General features: G+C 33.1%; 3 protein-coding genes across 4 annotated transcripts; 1 reads left to right on the forward strand and 2 right to left on the reverse strand.

Moving 5' to 3' along the window:
* Positions 1-7,380: 7,380 nt before the first annotated feature.
* LOC104799833 lies at positions 7,381-9,154 on the reverse strand. The gene is made up of 4 exons (XM_010522494.1): positions 8,857-9,154; positions 8,429-8,624; positions 8,157-8,243; positions 7,381-7,530 (listed from the first exon to the last, which is right to left on the reverse strand). Exons 1-4 carry the CDS (start codon positions 9,084-9,086, stop codon positions 7,420-7,422), a joined length of 624 nt encoding a protein of 207 aa, XP_010520796.1. The 5' UTR covers positions 9,087-9,154; the 3' UTR covers positions 7,381-7,419.
* A 470-nt stretch (positions 9,155-9,624) lies between these two features.
* On the reverse strand, positions 9,625-12,625 carry LOC104799834. Of its 2 annotated transcripts, none has more exons than XM_010522496.1 (7): positions 12,417-12,625; positions 11,698-11,739; positions 11,196-11,309; positions 10,473-10,714; positions 10,257-10,293; positions 10,067-10,124; positions 9,625-9,985 (listed from the first exon to the last, which is right to left on the reverse strand). In XM_010522496.1, the coding sequence occupies exons 1-7, from the start codon at positions 12,540-12,542 to the stop codon at positions 9,906-9,908; spliced, it is 699 nt and encodes a 232-aa protein (XP_010520798.1). In that variant the 5' UTR covers positions 12,543-12,625; the 3' UTR covers positions 9,625-9,905. The 2 variants fall into 2 exon arrangements, with proteins under 2 accessions (XP_010520798.1, XP_010520797.1); XM_010522495.1 differs by having other exon boundaries at positions 11,196-11,324.
* A 1,816-nt stretch (positions 12,626-14,441) lies between these two features.
* Positions 14,442-17,510, forward strand: LOC104799836 (uncharacterized protein At3g49720-like). Its single transcript, XM_010522497.2, has 7 exons — positions 14,442-14,584; positions 14,747-14,902; positions 14,998-15,037; positions 15,315-15,347; positions 15,579-15,953; positions 16,075-16,130; positions 17,000-17,510. Exons 2-7 carry the CDS (start codon positions 14,783-14,785, stop codon positions 17,150-17,152), a joined length of 777 nt encoding a protein of 258 aa, XP_010520799.1. The 5' UTR covers positions 14,442-14,584; positions 14,747-14,782; the 3' UTR covers positions 17,153-17,510.
* Positions 17,511-19,421: the final 1,911 nt, after the last annotated feature.

The raw sequence follows: 19,421 nt of genomic DNA on the forward strand, positions 1-19,421 counted from the left end.
ACGGGAAAGAGATCAGTCAAATGGAAATGACAAAGATCTCTCAAATCATGGGCAGTGATTAAAGTAATTAAAAAAAAATCATCACAAATACAAACACACGCCTATATATATACACACACACGCACCCACTTTTGACCTTTCCCGACAAGGACACAAGAACGAACACAAAAGAGCTCTGTCTCTTGAAACTAAAATCTATTTTCTTCTTCCAACAACTACGATTAAATTTATCCACAACTTAACACAGAAATCTTGATTATTTCGCGTGTGATATTAACCAGGAAATCGAATCAACCTCGAAGTTAATGATCACACGCGAAAGGAGAGATTGTAAACGATGGAAAAAAAATAATTATGCGATTATCCAAATGACGCCGTGAGGAAGAAGAGCACAAAAATAGAAACGGGTTCTGGATTTTGGATTTATCGATTTGTATTTTTAATTTTACTTAATTTTTTTTAGTTATTGGATTATGCTTTTTTACTACGGTGGGGAAAAAAACGTAATGAGTGGATGAGAGAGAGAGAGAGAGAGAGAGAGAGAGAGGGACCAAGTCTTTTGCCGCACCATTCATTTATACATTTGCCTTTTTTTAAACTCCTTTTGGTTATTAATACGGTTTTTTTATCGTTAATTAATTTACGTCTGATGTAATCTCCACGCGCCTCCTAATCACGTATCCTTAATAAGAACCATTAATCATCAATAATTAACAGCCTTTAATTAAGTTTAAACAAACATTAATTATGGTTATAATTATTTCCCAATCGTGCTTTCTCTGGTAAAATAATCATGAAAAATCTGGTTCTATAGGTTTGTATTACTCTACTCCTAAATAATCATAACCACACTTATTTTAACTCAATAGATAATTAAAAATGGACATGAATAATAAGATTAAGTAATTTCATTCCTGATTTTATTTCTTAATATTTTAGTGGGAATTAACCAAACATATATTAAAATAAAATTTAAAAACATTCGATTTAGTTTCGATTTTCTAAATTAGTATGTTATGTTCTATTAAATTAAAATGTGATAAATTCACGAAAAATATTATTGAAGTAGATTTTGTTCCGAATTTAACGTCATGATTTTGTGGTTAAGTTTAATTTCGGTGTGAATGCCACGCGCCACGTATGCATCTACGGTTTGGCCACCTCAGCTGGCGAAAACTGGCGAGGAGATAGATTAGCGAATTACTAAATTAGCCCTAATTCCAGATGAAGCACCGACAATTTCTAATCCATGATCAGGTTACACCGCGAGGGCTAATTTAGTAATTTCATTTCGGATAAATCCCGTTATGGCGCGGATAAAGATTCCATGTGATGTTAGTTACGGTGCTACCGTGATCCTTGCCCTAACTAACTCCTAAAAGTTGTGCTCCGTTTCTCTGTCAAATACTAACCGTACGATGTGATTTACGATGGTCAGATGTGACAGATCTACGGCTGTGAAAGCTTTCGCGACAGGAACAGCTGTATCGGCGCCAGGGGTAAATTTGTCACGTGAAAAGGGACCTGTGTTTCAGAAATATTTTCTAGTTTGCCACCGATTCTTACGTATGCACACACTAGGGTTTGGAACGCTACCTTTAATGCTGTTTTAATTTGGTGGCCTATAAATTTAATTTCAGAAAATTGAAATCTACAAAACATCTGAAATTGCTAAATATGTATGCAACACATATCTTATAAATCCAACAATTTGATCTATAAATAGAAATTTATATTTTTTAAAATCTTAGTTCACATAATTTACAAATAATAAAAATATTAATATATTTATTTGATAATTTTGGTAAATTTGGCATATTCTGTATTTGAAAAATATATAACGGAATGGCTCGCACAACCCTTTCAATTATTGATCTAATTGGACATTTTCTGTTAAGTTTCATTTATGTTAAATCATATTATTATTAGAAGAAATGAGAATTTTCTTGTTTTTAACGAAACGAATTTAGAATTTTCTATTATTACTTTCAAAACTAACCGATTTATTTATACTAATAACAATAATATTATCTTGAAATTTCATGATTTAAAAAATACATGTAAACCATAAATTATTATAAAAAAAATTAAATAAATATTTTAAAGCATCCAAAAATCTCAACTTTTAAACAGATTTATTTATATAAAATCCCATTTATCAATAAAACATAAAATATCATAAAAATATCAAACAACTATATTTTTATTAATTTATTTATTTTTTAATCAATTTAAATATATTTTTTACTATATTTTATTTTTATAAAATTAAAATAACAAATATAATGATTTGTGGAATATTTTTATAAATATTGAATTTATTCGAACTCATATGGTAAGCGGTAATATGGAATAATTCCACGTAAGGTATCCAAGATTCCAAATGGGGCATGTGAAAGGGAATACGTGTGTGATCGTAGAGCCCACATGACGGATGTGTGGAGAAATCGCTGAGGAAGTGACACGTGTCAATACCATGCCCCCTGTTCAGGAATATGAAACGTCACCGTTTTATCCGTAATTCCGCCGGGGACCGAGGCTTTCTATTTTTGTATTTTTCTCATCCCAAAAAATAACAAATGCGTCAAGAGAGGGTCATAATATTTAATTGATAATATAATATATAAAAATAAATAAATGAAAAAGAATGAAAGTGATATTATATTATGTAAATTACACATTTGAGATATCGCTTGGTACGAGTATTTTTTCTTTTTAATTTTATTTTTGAAATCCTATAATTTTTTATATGAACCATTGGGTATTTTACAAGGAGTATAAATAATATTTTTCTGTGTGTGACAGTGTGAATACTAAAATAATAATTCGAATAGCAAAACAATTCACAAATGACACTTGGGATCATTGGAAGTTGGAATTTGATGAACAAAACTACACTATTTTTTGAATGGTTAATGACATGTAAATAAAAGAATCCCGTTGTCTAATAATACAATTTCAACTAAATTAATATAAATTTGTCTCGTCCATGAAATAACTATAGAAATATAGAAATTAAGAAAATGGGTTGCAGCAAGTTTTGAACCATAAATGTTAAATGATGTAAATAAAATATATATTTTTCATTATTTTCTCGAAAAAACCGTGCAATGTCGGTCCATGGCAATGTATATATATTGAATGATGGGCGACTCATAACATAATGGTAAGGAGGTTTAATTAAACGTTTTCTATTTTAGTTAAATATATAAAGATAATGCGAATATATATATATATGAGTACGGGAATTTAATTTAGTTTTGGGACACACTGTCTCCAGGGGTCATCTCAAAGACTATGCCGACACATTCTCGTGGAATCTTTATTTTTAATTCGCACAAAAAAATATTATTTTTTGTATAAAAATAATTTTTGTATAAAAAGATAAGGTATATAATTTGACAGTGGATATTCGTTGGTTATTCAATTAGGGTCTTTGGGTTGGTGTTCTAATTTTTTTTTTTATTACAATAAAACGAAAGTGTTTAACTTTATGGATGTGCTAGCCTAAGAGTTGATGATGTGTGAAACACTGATTTTCCCATATTTAAAAAAGATAATATCAGTTTCAAATTTTGAATTTCTTTTGACACGAGTGATTAATCAATTTATTTAATAAAAAATCAAATGATAGGAGAAGTGGACCCATTTACTTTATGTCATCATGTCTTTCTTTAGAACATTAAATGTCGGTTTGCATGGTTACGCCAAAATTGTTAGTCTCCATATTCTAATCTATTTTACAAATATTTTCTAAATAATTATTAATGCCACTAGACATAGATCCAAAACTCAGGATCAATCGCAATTAATCATACCAATGGTGATTAATCGAACTCCACGGTAATTATTCGCCCATTAATTTGAAAAGGTGACCAATTATCCGAATATGATAAGTAATCGAATAAAAATATCAGTTGCCTTATTCAAAAATAATTTTTTAAGCGTTATTCAATTATATAATTAGAAATATCATAGTTGTTATGATATAACAAGAGTCGTGTATAAAATTATTCGTGGTTCCTTATAATTATTTTTCCAAGTAGTAGACGTATATTATATATAACGAACTCGTGCACGTCCATGTCATTAGCAAGAAACATTGCATTTTAAGTTTATAACATTAACAAAACCCTATTTAACTTTGCAAGTGTTTTGGATATATAGTATTGTTTGTTATATATATACATAAACAAATAGATCATATATGTATAAATATATAAAATAGATAGAAATGTGCAAAATAACATATGATCTGTTATGCTTCCCATGTCTTATTCATTTAGGCGTCATTGTTAATTGAATCCATTTATTTATTTATTTAAATGCCATTGACTCGTTAGATTGCGACATTTGTCCATGTTTAATTCTCCGTTTTAACAAAATCCGTTTGAACCGGATTTAATAAACTTTTACATTACGTCGAATATGTTATTATTATTATTTTGAATCGATTTTATTAAACTGAGTTTATTAAATATGATCCTATATACATAATACAAAATTCTGATATATCTTGAAATTTGAGTATCACGGATGATTTGATAACAAAATTAATTTTAGAAATTATTAAATCATTTTTTGCAAGTTTAAAAATAATTAGAGATACTAAAAAAATATAGGAATTATTAGAAGTTTTTTTTGTTTATTTATTTATTTAAATGCTATTGACTCGTTATCGTTAGATTGCGACATTTGTTCATGTTCAATTCCCCGTTTTTTTACTCGCATGGTCCATGCATTACTGCTACATTAAACAATCCATTTATTCATAATGTATACATATATATATATATATATATATATCATGTGTGTTTTACGTATGGCACCGTGTTTGTAACTTTTGATATCTGGATTCGAACTTTCTATTTTTTCATTTTTATTCGATACTGTCTTTTTTCTATTGTTATCATTTGCGCAGAATCAATTATGCCTTGATGTGTCGAGAAGATCTTCGTTTGTATGCTCGAACCTTGTTGTCTCATAAACTTTTCAAGGTTGGGTTCCTTCGACATTATCTTCGGTTTGCTGATCACCCACGTGTAATTCGGTTCGGTCGGTTCGGATTCAATTCGAGCTTAGAATTTTTCGTACAAGACCGTTCACCCATTTATTTTTTACTCTATAGTTGATGGTATGGAACCCAGCCCTACAGGGCTTCGGTCGAATTCGAATCGAGTTTCAGGTTTTTTATTAAATAAAAATATTTTTTTCTGACAAGCATAGCATATTAAATTTAAAAAAGTCTTGTATGATATGAATAGAGAATTTATAAATATTTGTGTTATTTTTTATAAAATTAATCCTTAATAATCAAAGAAAAATATTCTCTCTTTCGGAAACCTTCTACAATCCAAAGAAGACGGCATATATATATATATATATAAATATATATATATATTATTCGAGTTTGTCCTTGTTAAAAGAATTCAAACTATTTTTGGGTCAAAAGATTAAATTGTCATTCATATAATAGCATGCGGTTAATGAATAAGAAGGTGGCGAGATTGCATAATTGAGGTCTCATTAAATGCTTACTCCTTGTTTTAATTACAAGGAATTCTCATCCATTAATTAGAGAGCACTGTATATATATCGTCGTATGAAAAAGATATACTATCCATTGCATCTAATTTCAAGTAGTTATACTCAATATATGTTTGATTACAAATAGATTAATTAAATCCAAGATTTAGAGTACTAATCATATGATCTGATGGGAAGAAGTCAAATACTTGTTTTGGGGTTGACCTAAATTAAATAACTAAACAAAAGATATTCATTAAAAAAAATAAAGATTTTATAATAATTTATAATTTTATTGAGAGAGTTTTTTTAAATAATAATAAATTGTAAAAAGGGTAAACGTTGACATAACAACTCTTAACGTCAAAGTTAAATTATTTTGTCCATTTAATAATTGTTTATATTAATAATATATTTATTAATATGGAGAATTGCCTATAAAATCCTATACTTTTCATTTATAACAGTTTAATACTTAATCTTTATCATGGATCTCATGTTCGAGCAACCGTTGAAAAGAAATAATACAATTTAATTGGTGTAACAATAGTGTCTTCTATCTCAGAGTAAAAAAATATTTTCGAATAAAATAATAGTCTATCAAATTGATGAAAATATACTTTTTAATTTTTGAATCATTTCCAAACAATATCGCCGTAAGATATTTGTTACATATTAAAAAATATATATACACAAACATACGCAAGATATTATTATTTTTGAATAAAATCACGCCACGTCCTGTGTACGATATCTATGTTATTTGTGACATAAAATATTTAATCTATTCGTGCTTTTATATTAAAGATTTAGTCGGATAAAATTTCTATCAAGACTAGTTGTGATATCATTGATTTTGATTTATTAGAAAAACTTTGATATAACATGAAAAGGTTATATATCTCTTAATTTTGGACAAAATAAATTTAGTGAAATACTTTTTATAATCTGAAAATTTACCGAAATTTTGGTGATTGATAATGAATTAATTTAGATGAAATGTTATGAGTTCTTACTGTTCATAGTTTTTTTAGTAGAATAATCCATGATATTTATAATATAAGGTTTATATATAGAGAGAGGTGTTTATGTTGTGTATATATATATATATATATAAGATGTTTATATAAAGAATTGTACGATTCAACGAATTAAATAGGCGGTTCCTAAATCATATAAAAGATTAATGTGCTACTTTGATTAAAAAAAAACTAATGAGGTATCTTTTTTACTCTCAATTTTATAGATCTAAATTAAGTTCGGTTTAATTATTTTTCAATCTTAATTAATTGAATTGAAATCCAAACCAACTCATATGAATTAAATCAAATAAAAACTAAAACTCGTTAGAATGAAATATTAGATTTGTTATTAAACCAAATCAAACGGATTTCAAGTGTGACAAACTTAAAGCATAAATTAATTTTCAATTTCAAATTAACGAATTTACTGTAAAGTAAAAGAAATAAAAAAAACGAATATAAAGAGATAAAAAAAAAGGTGGTGTAAAGCCCTCCATGCTGGTTTGGAGGAACCAAATCCAAAACAATTAATTTTTAAATTATTTTAGAACCAACTGCCAGGGTTATTATTTACTAAATAGATAAAATATTTTATTTTTAAAATTAGATTATACCATTTAAAAAAAATTGAAAATCCAAATAAAATATAAAAATGTAAATTCCAATTGAACTAAATGAATATGGTTAACAAAAGAAACAGCAAATCTACAAAATACAAACAGGAAAAAGAGAGAATACCAAAAAAAAAAAAAAAACACATGAAGAAGACACAAAATACAATATATCATCATTTCGTAACATCGGTCCGATGTAATGCTTCATCATCATCATCATCATCTTCTTCTTCTTCTTCTTCTTGTGGTCCATCTTTTCACCGTTTTCTCTTCTTACCACTTGTCTTCAACTTTGCATCTGTCACTGAACTCCACAGAGCTCTTTCAATGCCTGAAGGCGTGAATGACTCATCCTCCGAGCTCAGCTCCTGAACGACATTAACATAATCAATTTGATAAGACGGGTTCCCATCTGCATACCGTCTTTCCCCAGAGAATCTCCAATGATTTTCAGGCAATGTTCTTAGGTGGGCAGGGCATAGCGACGAAAATAATGGTGGGTTTGCGGTGAGAAGTTCTTTATCAAACACGGTTTCGCAATGTCTAAGACCAATCACAGAGAATTCACAGGTTAAGGGAAGAAACATGTGATTGATTCACAAGCATAGCATGGAGTTCTTTCCATGTGGGCATAAATGCTACAACATGTCTATGCTTGTCTGTTTATTGTAACCTGGTTTTCTGGTACAATGACGTTTCTCAACACATAAGAAGAGAATAGGCTTAGTGCTGCGGTGGTACTGGTACAAGAAGAAGATGAAAGCTTCAGTCTTTCGAATACAGTATTCACAGATATTTCAGGCAAGCAAGTGAACAGACTGGCCCGGGTGCGCAAGATTAAGATCGGGATCGAATGATTGAGTATGTCAAACATTGAGGAGGTAAGAGATCTACGATCAAGCGTACATTTCCATGTTTTCGAAACAATTCTCCTAATTCAACCAGATCAATACCAACATTGAAAGACACTGTTTACATTAGCCAAGGAACTCACCTTAGCTTTCGCCTGTATTTTACTCGTGAACAGCAAGTACTGCTTCAACGAATAATCCTTTGAAGTCCCGAGAACGGCCATCATTGCCTTTCCTTATACACCGCAGTTCAAAACATCAAACAGAAAACACAGAAACTCATCGAGGAAGAACACAATCACATCAGAGGAGCGATTTCTCTTGTGCTACCATTATTATGATCAGAGCCCTCCAGACATGAAGCTGGTTTGATTGCATCCACAATACATAGAAGCCGCAAAAAACAAAAGTATACCTCGTCGGACATAAAGGGAGCCGTTTCGGGTGCGTAAGCGGCCAGAACGGCAGATGCTGTGGCCGGACCAATGCCCTTGAGAACCGTGAGTTCACTCACAGCCTTGGAGATGTCGGGAAGCGATTCGAAGGCTTTTCCAGAAGCTGATTTCACCGATGATTCGTCCAAAGACGACACGAAATCCAGCAGGCGCGGCCTTATCACGACGATATCACAAGCCCACAAAATCACAAAATCGTTTAAAGGGCATATATCCACTTTTCGAATCTAATGTCTCTCTCTCTCTATATATATACAGAGAGAGAGAGAGAGAGAGAAGCCAGAAACCCAGGAAAACACAAAGCATTCAAAGGGAAAATACTGTGATTAACCTGCATCATATCGAAATGTTCTGAAATGGGTAGAGAGAGAGAGAGAGAGAAAGATACCGCCATTTTCCGCGAGTGAGCTTCCATTTCATGAGTTCAGAGAGCTCAGAGGTGGTGATGTAAGGGTTAGGGTCTCGTTGATGCAAGAGAGAAGGGAGTTCTTGGCGGTAAAATTGGTCGAGAGAGACGAGGTTGGGTTTATTTAGAGACTCGATTCTTGACTCGTACGAAGAAAGCGCGTGCTTCCACGCTCCGGCATCGGAGCAGTCGAAGTTCAGCCCCGTCGACATTGACGGCGCCCGGCAACGAAGACAGAAATGTTAGGAACCGCTCCGCTCCACTCCTCTATTCAGAGCCGTCTGGCCTCTGTACAAAATATTTATTTTTATATAAAAATATTAAACTTAAAAGTTAAATATTTAAATATAATTTAATTATGAATTACATTAAAATACAAATATAAACAATTGTAATTTATAAAATAAAATTTATAAAAAATAACATAATTGTATCATTTTTTACTTAAATAACAATAGCTTTATTTGAAGAAAAATATCTACTAAGTCTTCCATTTTCTCTAAAAAAGTCGTTCTCTATTGTGATTAATGATAATCATTAAGACCATAACTTTTTATCTTTTTCTTTGTTTAATTCTTTGTTTAATTAAAAATGTATTTATATTTTAATTTGTCCCAACTTCTATCATGGAAAAATAGAATTTCATTTTAATAAACGCTTGAAATATTATACAATACCAAGGCGTTTTCTTTTTCCTGGAAACCTTTAAAAAAACATTTCAAATATCAAAGTTTTCTATGACAAGAAAGAAAATAACAAAACCAGCCTTTTCTTACCGTTATTCGCCGGGTGCAGATAATACAAAAAAGTTTTACAACATAAGTTGAATAATTAAAAAAAAAACCTGTAATAATATATATATATATATATAAAAAAACCCTATTTGTAATAAGAGAGTTTTGTAGATGGCCTCTTTTTTACACCACAGTGTGAAACTCAAATGAAGCCTATCACCAAGAATACGCTCTCTTGTTTTTCTTCCATAAGGTACCAAAGAGGAATACATAACCTCTCCGACTTCACCATTGCTTTCACAGCTTCATATCTTTCCTTTCATTTTTTATAGCCTCATAGGAGAGCAACACCTCTTTGAATTTCTCTTCCGCCGCATCTGCATCACAGATTTTTTTCCCGGATGAGAAAAAGAATGGAACCCGGAAAGGAATAGACGACGAAACGAGAAGAGTCTTACCCTTGTTATCTTGGTTTTGGTCCGGGTGGAACTCCAAAGCCTTTGCCCTAAACGCTTTCTGAATGCACGAAAGAAAGAAGCAATAATCAATCAACATCCTAATGATCGAGACTTTATACACAGATCTTAACATCGATGATCATCAGATCATGTGATATTTGCATCAGAATACGAGTTTACAATTGCTTACCTTAATCTCGGCCTCTGTGTATGGAGTTGCCCTCGACCTGAAACAGTACAAGACAGCAAAAGGGGTTGTAGTTCTCCACATTCATACACACCTTTACCCAAAACCAAACAATATAATGGCCAGAATCCCATAAGAAACTCTGGTTGTGACCAAAAGAAGCTAATACCATGAACACTTTTGTACCCTATGCTGTGTTAGCCTGCATTCTACCGTTACCTGTCGAGCCCGAGAACTGAGTAGTGGTGTGACAATGGATAGACTCTGCTCTGTCTTGGAGGTTCCCTGAAATTGGTCCCTTGGTTTCTGTACGAAGCCTCGGTTTTCCAGTACCAATCATCTCGCTGGAACTGCTGGTGGTATTGGTATGCACCCGGATCGTTTTCTCTCCACCCTTCATATCCTCTCCTAAATTTATTCCTCTCCCTGTTGAAAACGCTTTGCATTCGCCTGATACGTTCCTATAAGAGACGATTGGAAGAAACAGAAGATGTGTTCAAGTGATCTCCACAGCCCAATAATGGGTTATATGAAGCAGATATATCTCAAATAATATAGTATTATGCGGTCTTGTTGATGCTACAATCTTATGACAAACAAGGAGCACCATAAAGGAACTACACCAAGAAAAGATTCTAATGCATTTAAATTAGATCACACAATTCACTATCATGTAACAAGTTGCTGGAATATCGAAATATAAGAAGAAACTGGTGGAATCTCAGAGATGAAAGAAGAATCTGAGATTTTGAGAAGCTATTGCTCAGAATGTTTATGGACAATTACAATCTGCACCCTTTTTTTTAACTTTTTTTTTTCCTGCTGGATGTTCCGGCTCATGCTGAGTGGAGGTGAAAACCAATACTCAACAATTTTTTATTTTGTCGAATATGTTCATGCATATATATGAACCACAATGGGAGAAAAATCAATTAAACTTACCACTCTCTCCATCTCTTCCTCGTACTCCTCTTGCATCCGTTTGTTGTACCTTCTCCATGCTTCTTCGTGGAAGGTTGTTCGGAAAGAACCGCCTTTGGATCCTTTCCGGGCTGACTGTGACCAGGTTACCTTTAGTGGTTGTCATAATATAAAAGGTTATAAGCTCGGTCAACAAAAAATAAGTTTATGGGGAAGCCATGCATCGAAGCCAGTAACAACATGAAAGGCTGATGACCTTTTAGACTCAGATAGGAAAAAGAGAGAGGGAAAATCATCAATTGAGAATTTTGCAAATGATGCATGCATTTTTAAGTTCTAATGATGATAGCTTTAAGGAACTATTGCTTCCTGAAATTGAAATTTACAAGGGAAGTATCAAATTTTAAAAGGTGTGACATAAAGAAAACTAAGGAACTTCTGGAAAGCAGAAGACTCTTTAACAAGATCAAGGACACAAAAACAACATTCATTTAGAAAAGATTGGTTATATAATTATATTCACCTGGGTGTAGACCCAATCAAAAGTTCTTCGCAGCTGATGAACCTGCCGAAAAACAAAATTGTACAAGAACATTTCAGCCACATATAAAAAATTAAAAATCGAAACGAGAACTGAATGGAAATCCTTCAGTGGTGCATAAGTATCTCGCAAGTCTTTTAGATTTCTCAATGAGAACCCAAATCAAAGAGCCTCATGTTGCTAATTCTTGCTGTCCTGGTGAACAAAGATGCTATATATCCCTCTAAAGGTCTCTTCTCCAAGTCTAAGACTAATAAATTTCAATCATCAACTCATACAACGGATTCATTATTGCATCATAAGAAAGCTGCTTGAAACTCGGATGTACTACAATGGTGGAGACACATGTCAATATAAGGTGGAGAGAGGGTACCTCCAAAAGGCAACAAACATGTCGAGAAGTATCAAACTAATACTTCATAAAAGTTGCAAACTTCGCCAAAAAAGATCCAAATTTTATGAAGTGAGCTATTTTTACTAAGCCGCCATTTCTAACCTCACGAGCCAAGAATCCACAATCACGCAAAGGTCACTAGCAAAATCATTATAATGGAGCCTTGCATAGAACAACAGCTTATCAAACTCACATTCAGAATCAAAACAAATAACCCCAAAATCACACGAATAACACAAAATAAGATGAATTTCACACACAACAGCGAACATGGACACGGAATTTCGGACCGGAAAATATAACTCACGGCGAAAGTGGTGGCCGTAGCTCCGATTACAGTGAACGCGAGTATTCCCCATAGCTTCATATCCGTCTTATCCGGCGGGGCCTGCCATTCTTTACCTTTGTCACGGTCTGAATCCTTGTCTCCCATTCTTTTACCCTCTCCCGATCCTGACTTGCTTCGTTTCCCTGTAGCTTACAAATTACGATGAACGAAAACAGAATCTTGAAATTCAAGTGTTCCATCCACTGATTTGTAACTCAGGTTTTTCAATTTTCATGATCAGGTCGCACTATGATCAGAACTTGGATTTGATATTTTCCCCTCTTATATTCTTCTTCCCAGTTTGCACCGCCTTCGTCTTGTTTCATTCATCGACCTTCTCTCTCCATGACAATTTCTCCGTCGCAGAAACAAAATCGGCGAAATTAACAATATATATATATATATATATATTATTACAGTTGAAAAGAAGAAAATTTTAAACTCAGTGAGTGGGCTTTTATTGGGCTCAGTGGAAAATCAGACGATTACCAACAACGGGCCCATTACCTGTATGGTTGCTTTCAAAATGTATCAAATAATATTTATATAAAGAAAAAACCCTAAAAAATTTCGAACAAAAGAATATACAAATAAACTTTAAATTTATAAAGTTATCATTTAAACCTGAAATTTAAAAAATATAAATGAATAAAACCTCAACCTTACAAATTGTTGTTCTAATAATCCGTTGACCTATTTAACCACAATTTCAGACAATCAAAAATCTACGTTGACCCAAAAAATTGATGTCAGTGTGTTCACATAACCGACTTTAAATGATTTTTTACCACATTAGCATTTTTTTGGGTTGAAATTTAATCCAGTTTAAGAGTAAATAAATCAGGTTTTGAAGCAAAAAATCATCTAAAATTGGTTACGTGGACACGTTGATATCAGTTTTCTGGACCAACGTAGATTTTCGATCATCTGAAATTGTGGTTAAACCGGTCAACGGATTATTAGAACAATTTTAAATATTGCAAATTTGGAGTTTAAATAACAGCTTTACAAGTTTAAGATTTTATTTGTATATTGGTCGGTAAGTTCGAGGTTTTTTAAGGATTTTTTCCTTAATTATATCCCAACTGAATTTTATAACTGTTGAGATATACTTTAATTTAAATAAAGTTCTTCATATATAACATTAATATTAGAAAATTAAAATAGAAAAAATTTTAAAAATATATTTTTTTAATGACAATTGATATAAAAAATTGTATTAAATTTTTGTAAAACTAAAAATGCGAATAACAAAAAAAACTGAAGTGAAACTATCCCGCATCTAACGGTACAATAATGTAAGGGTTGAGGATGTTTTGCAACAAAGAAAAAAACTACTATAACGACTTGATACTTAAAAAAAAACTATAAATATAAAATAAAAAGAGAAATATCCTGAAATACCATATTCTTGGACATGGTTATTGAAATGGACAAATAACTATATTATTTTTTTGGTAAACAAATAACTATATTTTAAAAAAATTGCAATATAAAAGCATATTTTTTAGTAATGTCCACAGACTCCACACCTAATTAGAAAGAAAACAGTCGAATTAATTTCATCGCTAACATTCACTATTAATTTCATCGTTATGGATGATCATGTGTTTGAAAGGTTATAATTGTCATCGAAATTTTGGAGTAACTATTTATTTTTCAAATTCTGAAAAAAGATTTTTATAAAACTTTAGCAAGACGATGTAATTTTTAGGGCTGATGTAAAAAAAAATAAAACTATAAATTTTTAGGGAACTTTTTTTTTTTTTTACAATAATTAGAAGTTTCTAATTTTGCGAGGGGGATAGCATATTGGGCCTTTCTGCCGCGGAAAGTGGCTCGATCACGAATGTGTTAAATTCCATGAACGGTGTCGTTTAATATGTGGCTGTTTTGTTATTTCCAATATTTAAGGGTCAAAGTTAGAAATACATATAAATTTTGGGCTCCTTCCAATGACCGACACAAACGCGCCTCATTGGATTTGATTGATTCAGCGAGTCAGGTGCAAAGGCATTACACACTCTCTCTCTCTCTCTCTCTCTCTCTCTCTCTCTCTCTCTCTGAGCATAACATTTTCCCGAACGATCTCATCGGCAGATCTTGTCAGCGAATGCGGTTTGGGTTTCTTCTGTCGCTTGCTATCGGTAATATCCTCCGTCTTCACAGTTCTCGACTTGCTTATTTCTGTAATCTCACGTGATCATTCTCTCTCCCGTCGAATCTTCCTCGTTTTGGGTTAATGCTTGTTGATCATAGTGTTTCTGATTCCCGAGATTCGCATCTTCTTCTTGTTTGGTCCGAATCAGACAAAAGGGTGTTGTTCGTTGATTGAATCTGGAGGCATGTCGAGACGACACGCGAATCCGACTCGTAGGTACGGAGATGGAGGAGGAGGAGCTGGTGGCTTGTTTAGCTCCAAATCGAGATCTTCGTCGTACCTGTCCATTGGACTCTTGGTGTTGGTAATTGTTGATTCTGCAAAAGGATTGGTTTCGTATATAATCTCATCGCATTTGTTGATTTTGAATTTTGTCTATTTTGGTGAAATGTTCTTCAGGGCTCGTTGCTTCTCGTTCTTTATCTCCGTGGAGGTTCAGGTCTGTGTTAAAGTTGCTGTCTTTGAATTCTTGGTATTTACCTTCCCGTTGTGTTTATTGACAAATTGTAATGGAAATGGTTAGCTTTGCTTGATTGATTTTTTTTTTCTTCCACGTATTACAGGTCGAGTAGTTGTTTGTAGGGCATTGTCTGAGTCATGTTTCGAGTTATCTGTTTTGCCTGTGTTGCATTTATCAATCTATTTTGGTGATGGAAGTTCAAGCAAGTGTTCCATCCACTGATTTGTAACTCAGGTTTTTCAATTTTCATGATCAGGTCGCACTATACAGGCTTTCAGTAGAGTTGAAGGTAACATATAATATATATGTCCTCTTCCCGTTCATTTCTTGTCCTGTTCTTGTCTTATCTCCGGGATCTGCAGTTGGAGTTCATGTACAGCATATCTTCTTGCTGGAGAACAATGATGCGGCCTGTGAATTCTGAAAAGAAATGCTTAATTTGGGCATCAAGTTCTTGAATTTTTGCTCTCTCATCCATATCCATCTAACCATGTTCCGCAATTTATATATTCATAAACAGGGGACTACACCTGCGCCATGGAGGTTCAGCAAGCGCTTCCAATTTTGAAGAAAACGTATGGGGACAGTATGCATAAGGTTCTACACGTCGGTCCTGACACTTGTTCGATTGTTTCTAACATCATGAAGGAAGAAGACACTGAGGCATGGGGTGTGGAACCGTATGATCTTGAGGATGCTGACAGTAAATGCAAAGGACTCGTCCATAGAGGCGCTGTTCGAGTTGCTGATATCAAGTTTCCTCTGCCATACCGGGCAAAGTCATTTCCACTCGTGATTGTTTCGGATGCCTTGGATTACTTGTCTCCAAGGTACCTCAATAAGACTCTTCCAGATTTGGCAAGGGTATCAGCCGAAAGCCTCGTGATTTTTACAGGTGAGAGATGCCTCAACTTATTGATCTTCTGTAAAATTAAATTTCTTTATTAGGATCTCATTTCTTTTGGTAAGTAATTTCTTTGACGAATCAATGACCGTGTTGATGGTTACATATGTAGGCATTCCAGGTCAGCAAAGATCTAAGTCGGCAGATGTGTCGAGATTCGGGAGGGCGGTAAGTGGCCTTAGCTTTCGTAATGTTGAATCTGTTGACAATTTCGGTATGAAAAAGATGGTGTATATTCATCATATACCCGTTTTTTTGGTCTGGTCACGTTTCCATTTCTGTTTATGATTTGCCGTATGCTTGCTTTGGGTATTTCAACGAGACTTTGCATGGCATTTCTGCTGATGTTAGCATCGGTTTTTCCTATCGAGCAAAATTAATGTTTTAAATTGTTATGAAATTTATGAGCCAAACTCTGCTGCTGTCCAGTTTTCATTGTTTAGCTCCCTTTCCGGCCCGAAAATTTTTCTGCAGCTGATAAGACCAACAAAGAGCAACCACCATTTACTTCTGGGCCTTTCCTCCTTAGCCTTTACACTTTATCTGCACAAAGAGTGATGTTTTAAGACTTTTGGTGTGGAGAGAAGATGAGCTCAAAGTTGTTGTTCTTTCTGCCAAAACCAATATATTAATTATCTTTTCAAGAGGCTCATGCTTTATTGTCTTGCAATTCTATTGTGTCATCATCACATTATGCACCGGTTAAGGTGTTGTCGTTGTGACCTAGAGGTCACGGGTCCGAGTTGTGGAAGCAGCCCCTTGTAGAATATTCTGCAAGGTGGTAAGGTTTGCCTACAATACACCCCTGTGGTGGGACCCTTCCCCGGACCCCCGCTCAACGGGGATGCTTTGTGCACCGGGCTGCCCATCATCGCATTATAATAATCACAACAGGAGGTTTTGGGCATTGAAGCATCTCTTCTATCATGATATCATCCTAGATTAGTTATAATCTCATTGCCTGATTATATGCCTATGACTGATATACTGAAACATACAGTTTTCTTTTTGGTGTTTGTTTCTTCTTCTCACTTAAGGCAAAGCTGAGGAGTCCATCTTGGTGGGTTCGGTTTTTCATTCAGACCAGCCTCGAGGAAAATGATGCAGCGGTTAAGAAGTTCGAGCAGGCTGCCCTCCAGAGTTCATACCGACCGAGCTGCCAAATTTTCCACCTCAAGTCCTACCAGTGACGTTCTTCGCTGAAAGAAAAGCGTATCGACAGTTCCACGGGCCGACGACTCATTCTGGCATCGTAACGCCCTTTCCTCCCTTTGTTTTCCTCTCCGTTTTTTCCGCTTAGAACTTCCACATGATTCACATTCTTTACGGTTTTAACTTCATTACAAGTGTGGAACCATCCATGGTTGCAACTCCATGGACTCAGTTAGGTTTCCCCAAACACGAACGAAGGCTAAGAAGACACTAATGATCATTTTCCATATGCTAAGTTCTTAATCATTTTTGCATCAGTTTCCCTCATTGAAACCCATTATAGTGTCATTTGCTCATATGAAATAAAGGTGAAACATCAAAAGATGGTTCATTTTCTTTATGTCTTTTGTGCTCTCTCTCTCTCTCTCTCTCTCTCTCTCTCTCTCTCTCTCTCACGAGAGGAGAACCATATGCACGTTTCCACTTCACTTCAAAAAAAAAAAAAGGGGGGGGGGGGAAGATGATGAGCAGATAGAATTTTGGAACAATGTGCATTTACACCAAACTTGTTTTGGGATTTGGACACGAACCTAAAAGACGATGTCCCCTCAATGAGTTTAACGAACAAGTTCCATTTCCTTATCCGCAATTTTTTGGTGCTCCAAATGGTGGGCAAAAGCTTTCCATCAGCCTCTTTGGACTTCCAATTTGATGTTTCTTTTGATCCTCCTCTATTCCATTATGGGTTCGACTGGTTGTACCGCAGCGGTTGCGGTTGCGGGTGGCAGCGTTTTCAAAACGTTTGATAGCGATTATAAATGATTAGTACTGACTGGTTGAAAAGTTGCTGTTGGTAGCGATTGCGCGTGGATGCAGTTAGAAGTGAATGGTTCATTACGATTGCAGTTGCGTTTTGATATAAATTGTCAAAAAAAATATTATTTAAAAATAATTAAAAAAATAATTTTATTATAAAAATTATTAAAAATAATCATTATTAAACCTAAAAATTATACTATTGTATTTTTTTTATTAAAATATAATACTAAAAAATAATATCAAATCATAACACTAAACAAAATCATCACCAATATATATATTAATGTTTTATATAATTTCTAATAAAAATATTTTAGTTTTTTTGTCACAACGCCGGAAACCGCTACCAAAACGCAAGTTGGAAGTTGCGATTAGAAAACACAAGTTTGGTTGCGGTTGCGGTTGGTTGCGATTCAACCAGCCTCTTTGGACTTCCAATTTGATGTTTCTTTTGATCCTCCTCTATTCCATTATATGTTCCATTTATTATTATTTTTTATATGTTACATCGACCTTCCAAGTCTTTCTACTACTTAGCTTAAACAGTTTGGTCTCTTGGCTTTTAATATAATCTTTTATATATAAAAGTACAGACGTTTCTTGAGGGAGTGACACATGTTCCTTTCTATTAATAATATAATTTTTTTTAGCATTCAACCATTGTATTTATAGGCATTTCTTCAAGATGAATTTGCTCAAAACACCTCTTTCTACTTTGAGTAAATATTTATTGTTACCAATTTATTTACTAATCTTTTATATATAAAATTTAATATAATGCATTATTTAAAAATTGATAACGACGTGTATAAAAATTAGTTTATATACATGAAATTATATAGATCCGAAAAAAAGTTACATGTTATATCTCTACACCTCTCCTCAATTATTATCATCATATATATAAAAATACTGTTTGTATAATATGGGAGTGACATGTATCTATAATTTTTTTAAATTCTTTCAATTTTAATAACCTAACATCATGTTTGAATAAATTACATTTAAAATTTTGTATTTGTAACTGTAAATACATTCATGTACTTAAGAGTAATGTTTATTTATAGAATAATTAGATGCAATTAACTTTAATGTTTTATAAATATAATTTAAAAGTCTTTATATTTTTTTGTGTAACTAATAAATATATACATTGATTTACGATAAGAGATGTTTATGTATATTGATTCAAGGGGTAATCACATACAAATATCCGAACTTTTACAAAAATCCCAAATAAATACCCGAACTATAAAATTGTCATATAAATACCTGAACTTTTCAAAACTCCCACATAAATACCCAGACTTTTAAATTTTTTCCAAATCAAACAAACGCAACTGCTAACTCAGCAAAAAAACTATTGACTCATCATTCAAAAATATTATTAAATATCCAAATATTCATCTATATGTATTTAAATTAATATATGCATATAAATTCACATATATATACAAATATATATATATATATACAAATATATATATA

This window comes from Tarenaya hassleriana, unplaced genomic scaffold, assembly GCF_000463585.1.
Source record: "Tarenaya hassleriana unplaced genomic scaffold, ASM46358v1 Cleome61, whole genome shotgun sequence".
Classification (NCBI taxonomy): domain Eukaryota; kingdom Viridiplantae; phylum Streptophyta; class Magnoliopsida; order Brassicales; family Cleomaceae; genus Tarenaya; species Tarenaya hassleriana.

What these genes read in the sequence shown, in the direction of transcription:
- LOC104799833 (XM_010522494.1), bottom strand. Translation starts at nt 9,086, where the DNA reads ATGTCGACGGGGCTGAACTTCGACTGCTCCGATGCCGGAGCGTGGAAG. An exon ending in CTCCCTTTATGTCCGACGAG is followed by an intron (nt 8,244 to 8,428) that starts GTATACTTTTGT and finishes GTATAAGGAAAG; the next exon opens with GCAATGATGGCCGTTCTCGG. An exon ending in AAATACAGGCGAAAGCTAAG is followed by an intron (nt 7,531 to 8,156) that starts GTGAGTTCCTTG and finishes AATGTCGTTCAG; the next exon opens with GAGCTGAGCTCGGAGGATGA.
- LOC104799834 (XM_010522495.1), bottom strand. Translation starts at nt 12,542, where the DNA reads ATGGGAGACAAGGATTCAGACCGTGACAAAGGTAAAGAATGGCAGGCC. An exon ending in CTACGGCCACCACTTTCGCC is followed by an intron (nt 11,740 to 12,416) that starts GTGAGTTATATT and finishes GTTTTTCGGCAG; the next exon opens with GTTCATCAGCTGCGAAGAAC. An exon ending in TCAGTTCTCGGGCTCGACAG is followed by an intron (nt 10,294 to 10,472) that starts GTAACGGTAGAA and finishes GTACTGTTTCAG; the next exon opens with GTCGAGGGCAACTCCATACA.
- LOC104799836 (XM_010522497.2), top strand. Translation starts at nt 14,783, where the DNA reads ATGTCGAGACGACACGCGAATCCGACTCGTAGGTACGGAGATGGAGGA. An exon ending in TTATCTCCGTGGAGGTTCAG is followed by an intron (nt 15,038 to 15,314) that starts GTCTGTGTTAAA and finishes TTTCATGATCAG; the next exon opens with GTCGCACTATACAGGCTTTC. An exon ending in GGCTTTCAGTAGAGTTGAAG is followed by an intron (nt 15,348 to 15,578) that starts GTAACATATAAT and finishes ATTCATAAACAG; the next exon opens with GGGACTACACCTGCGCCATG.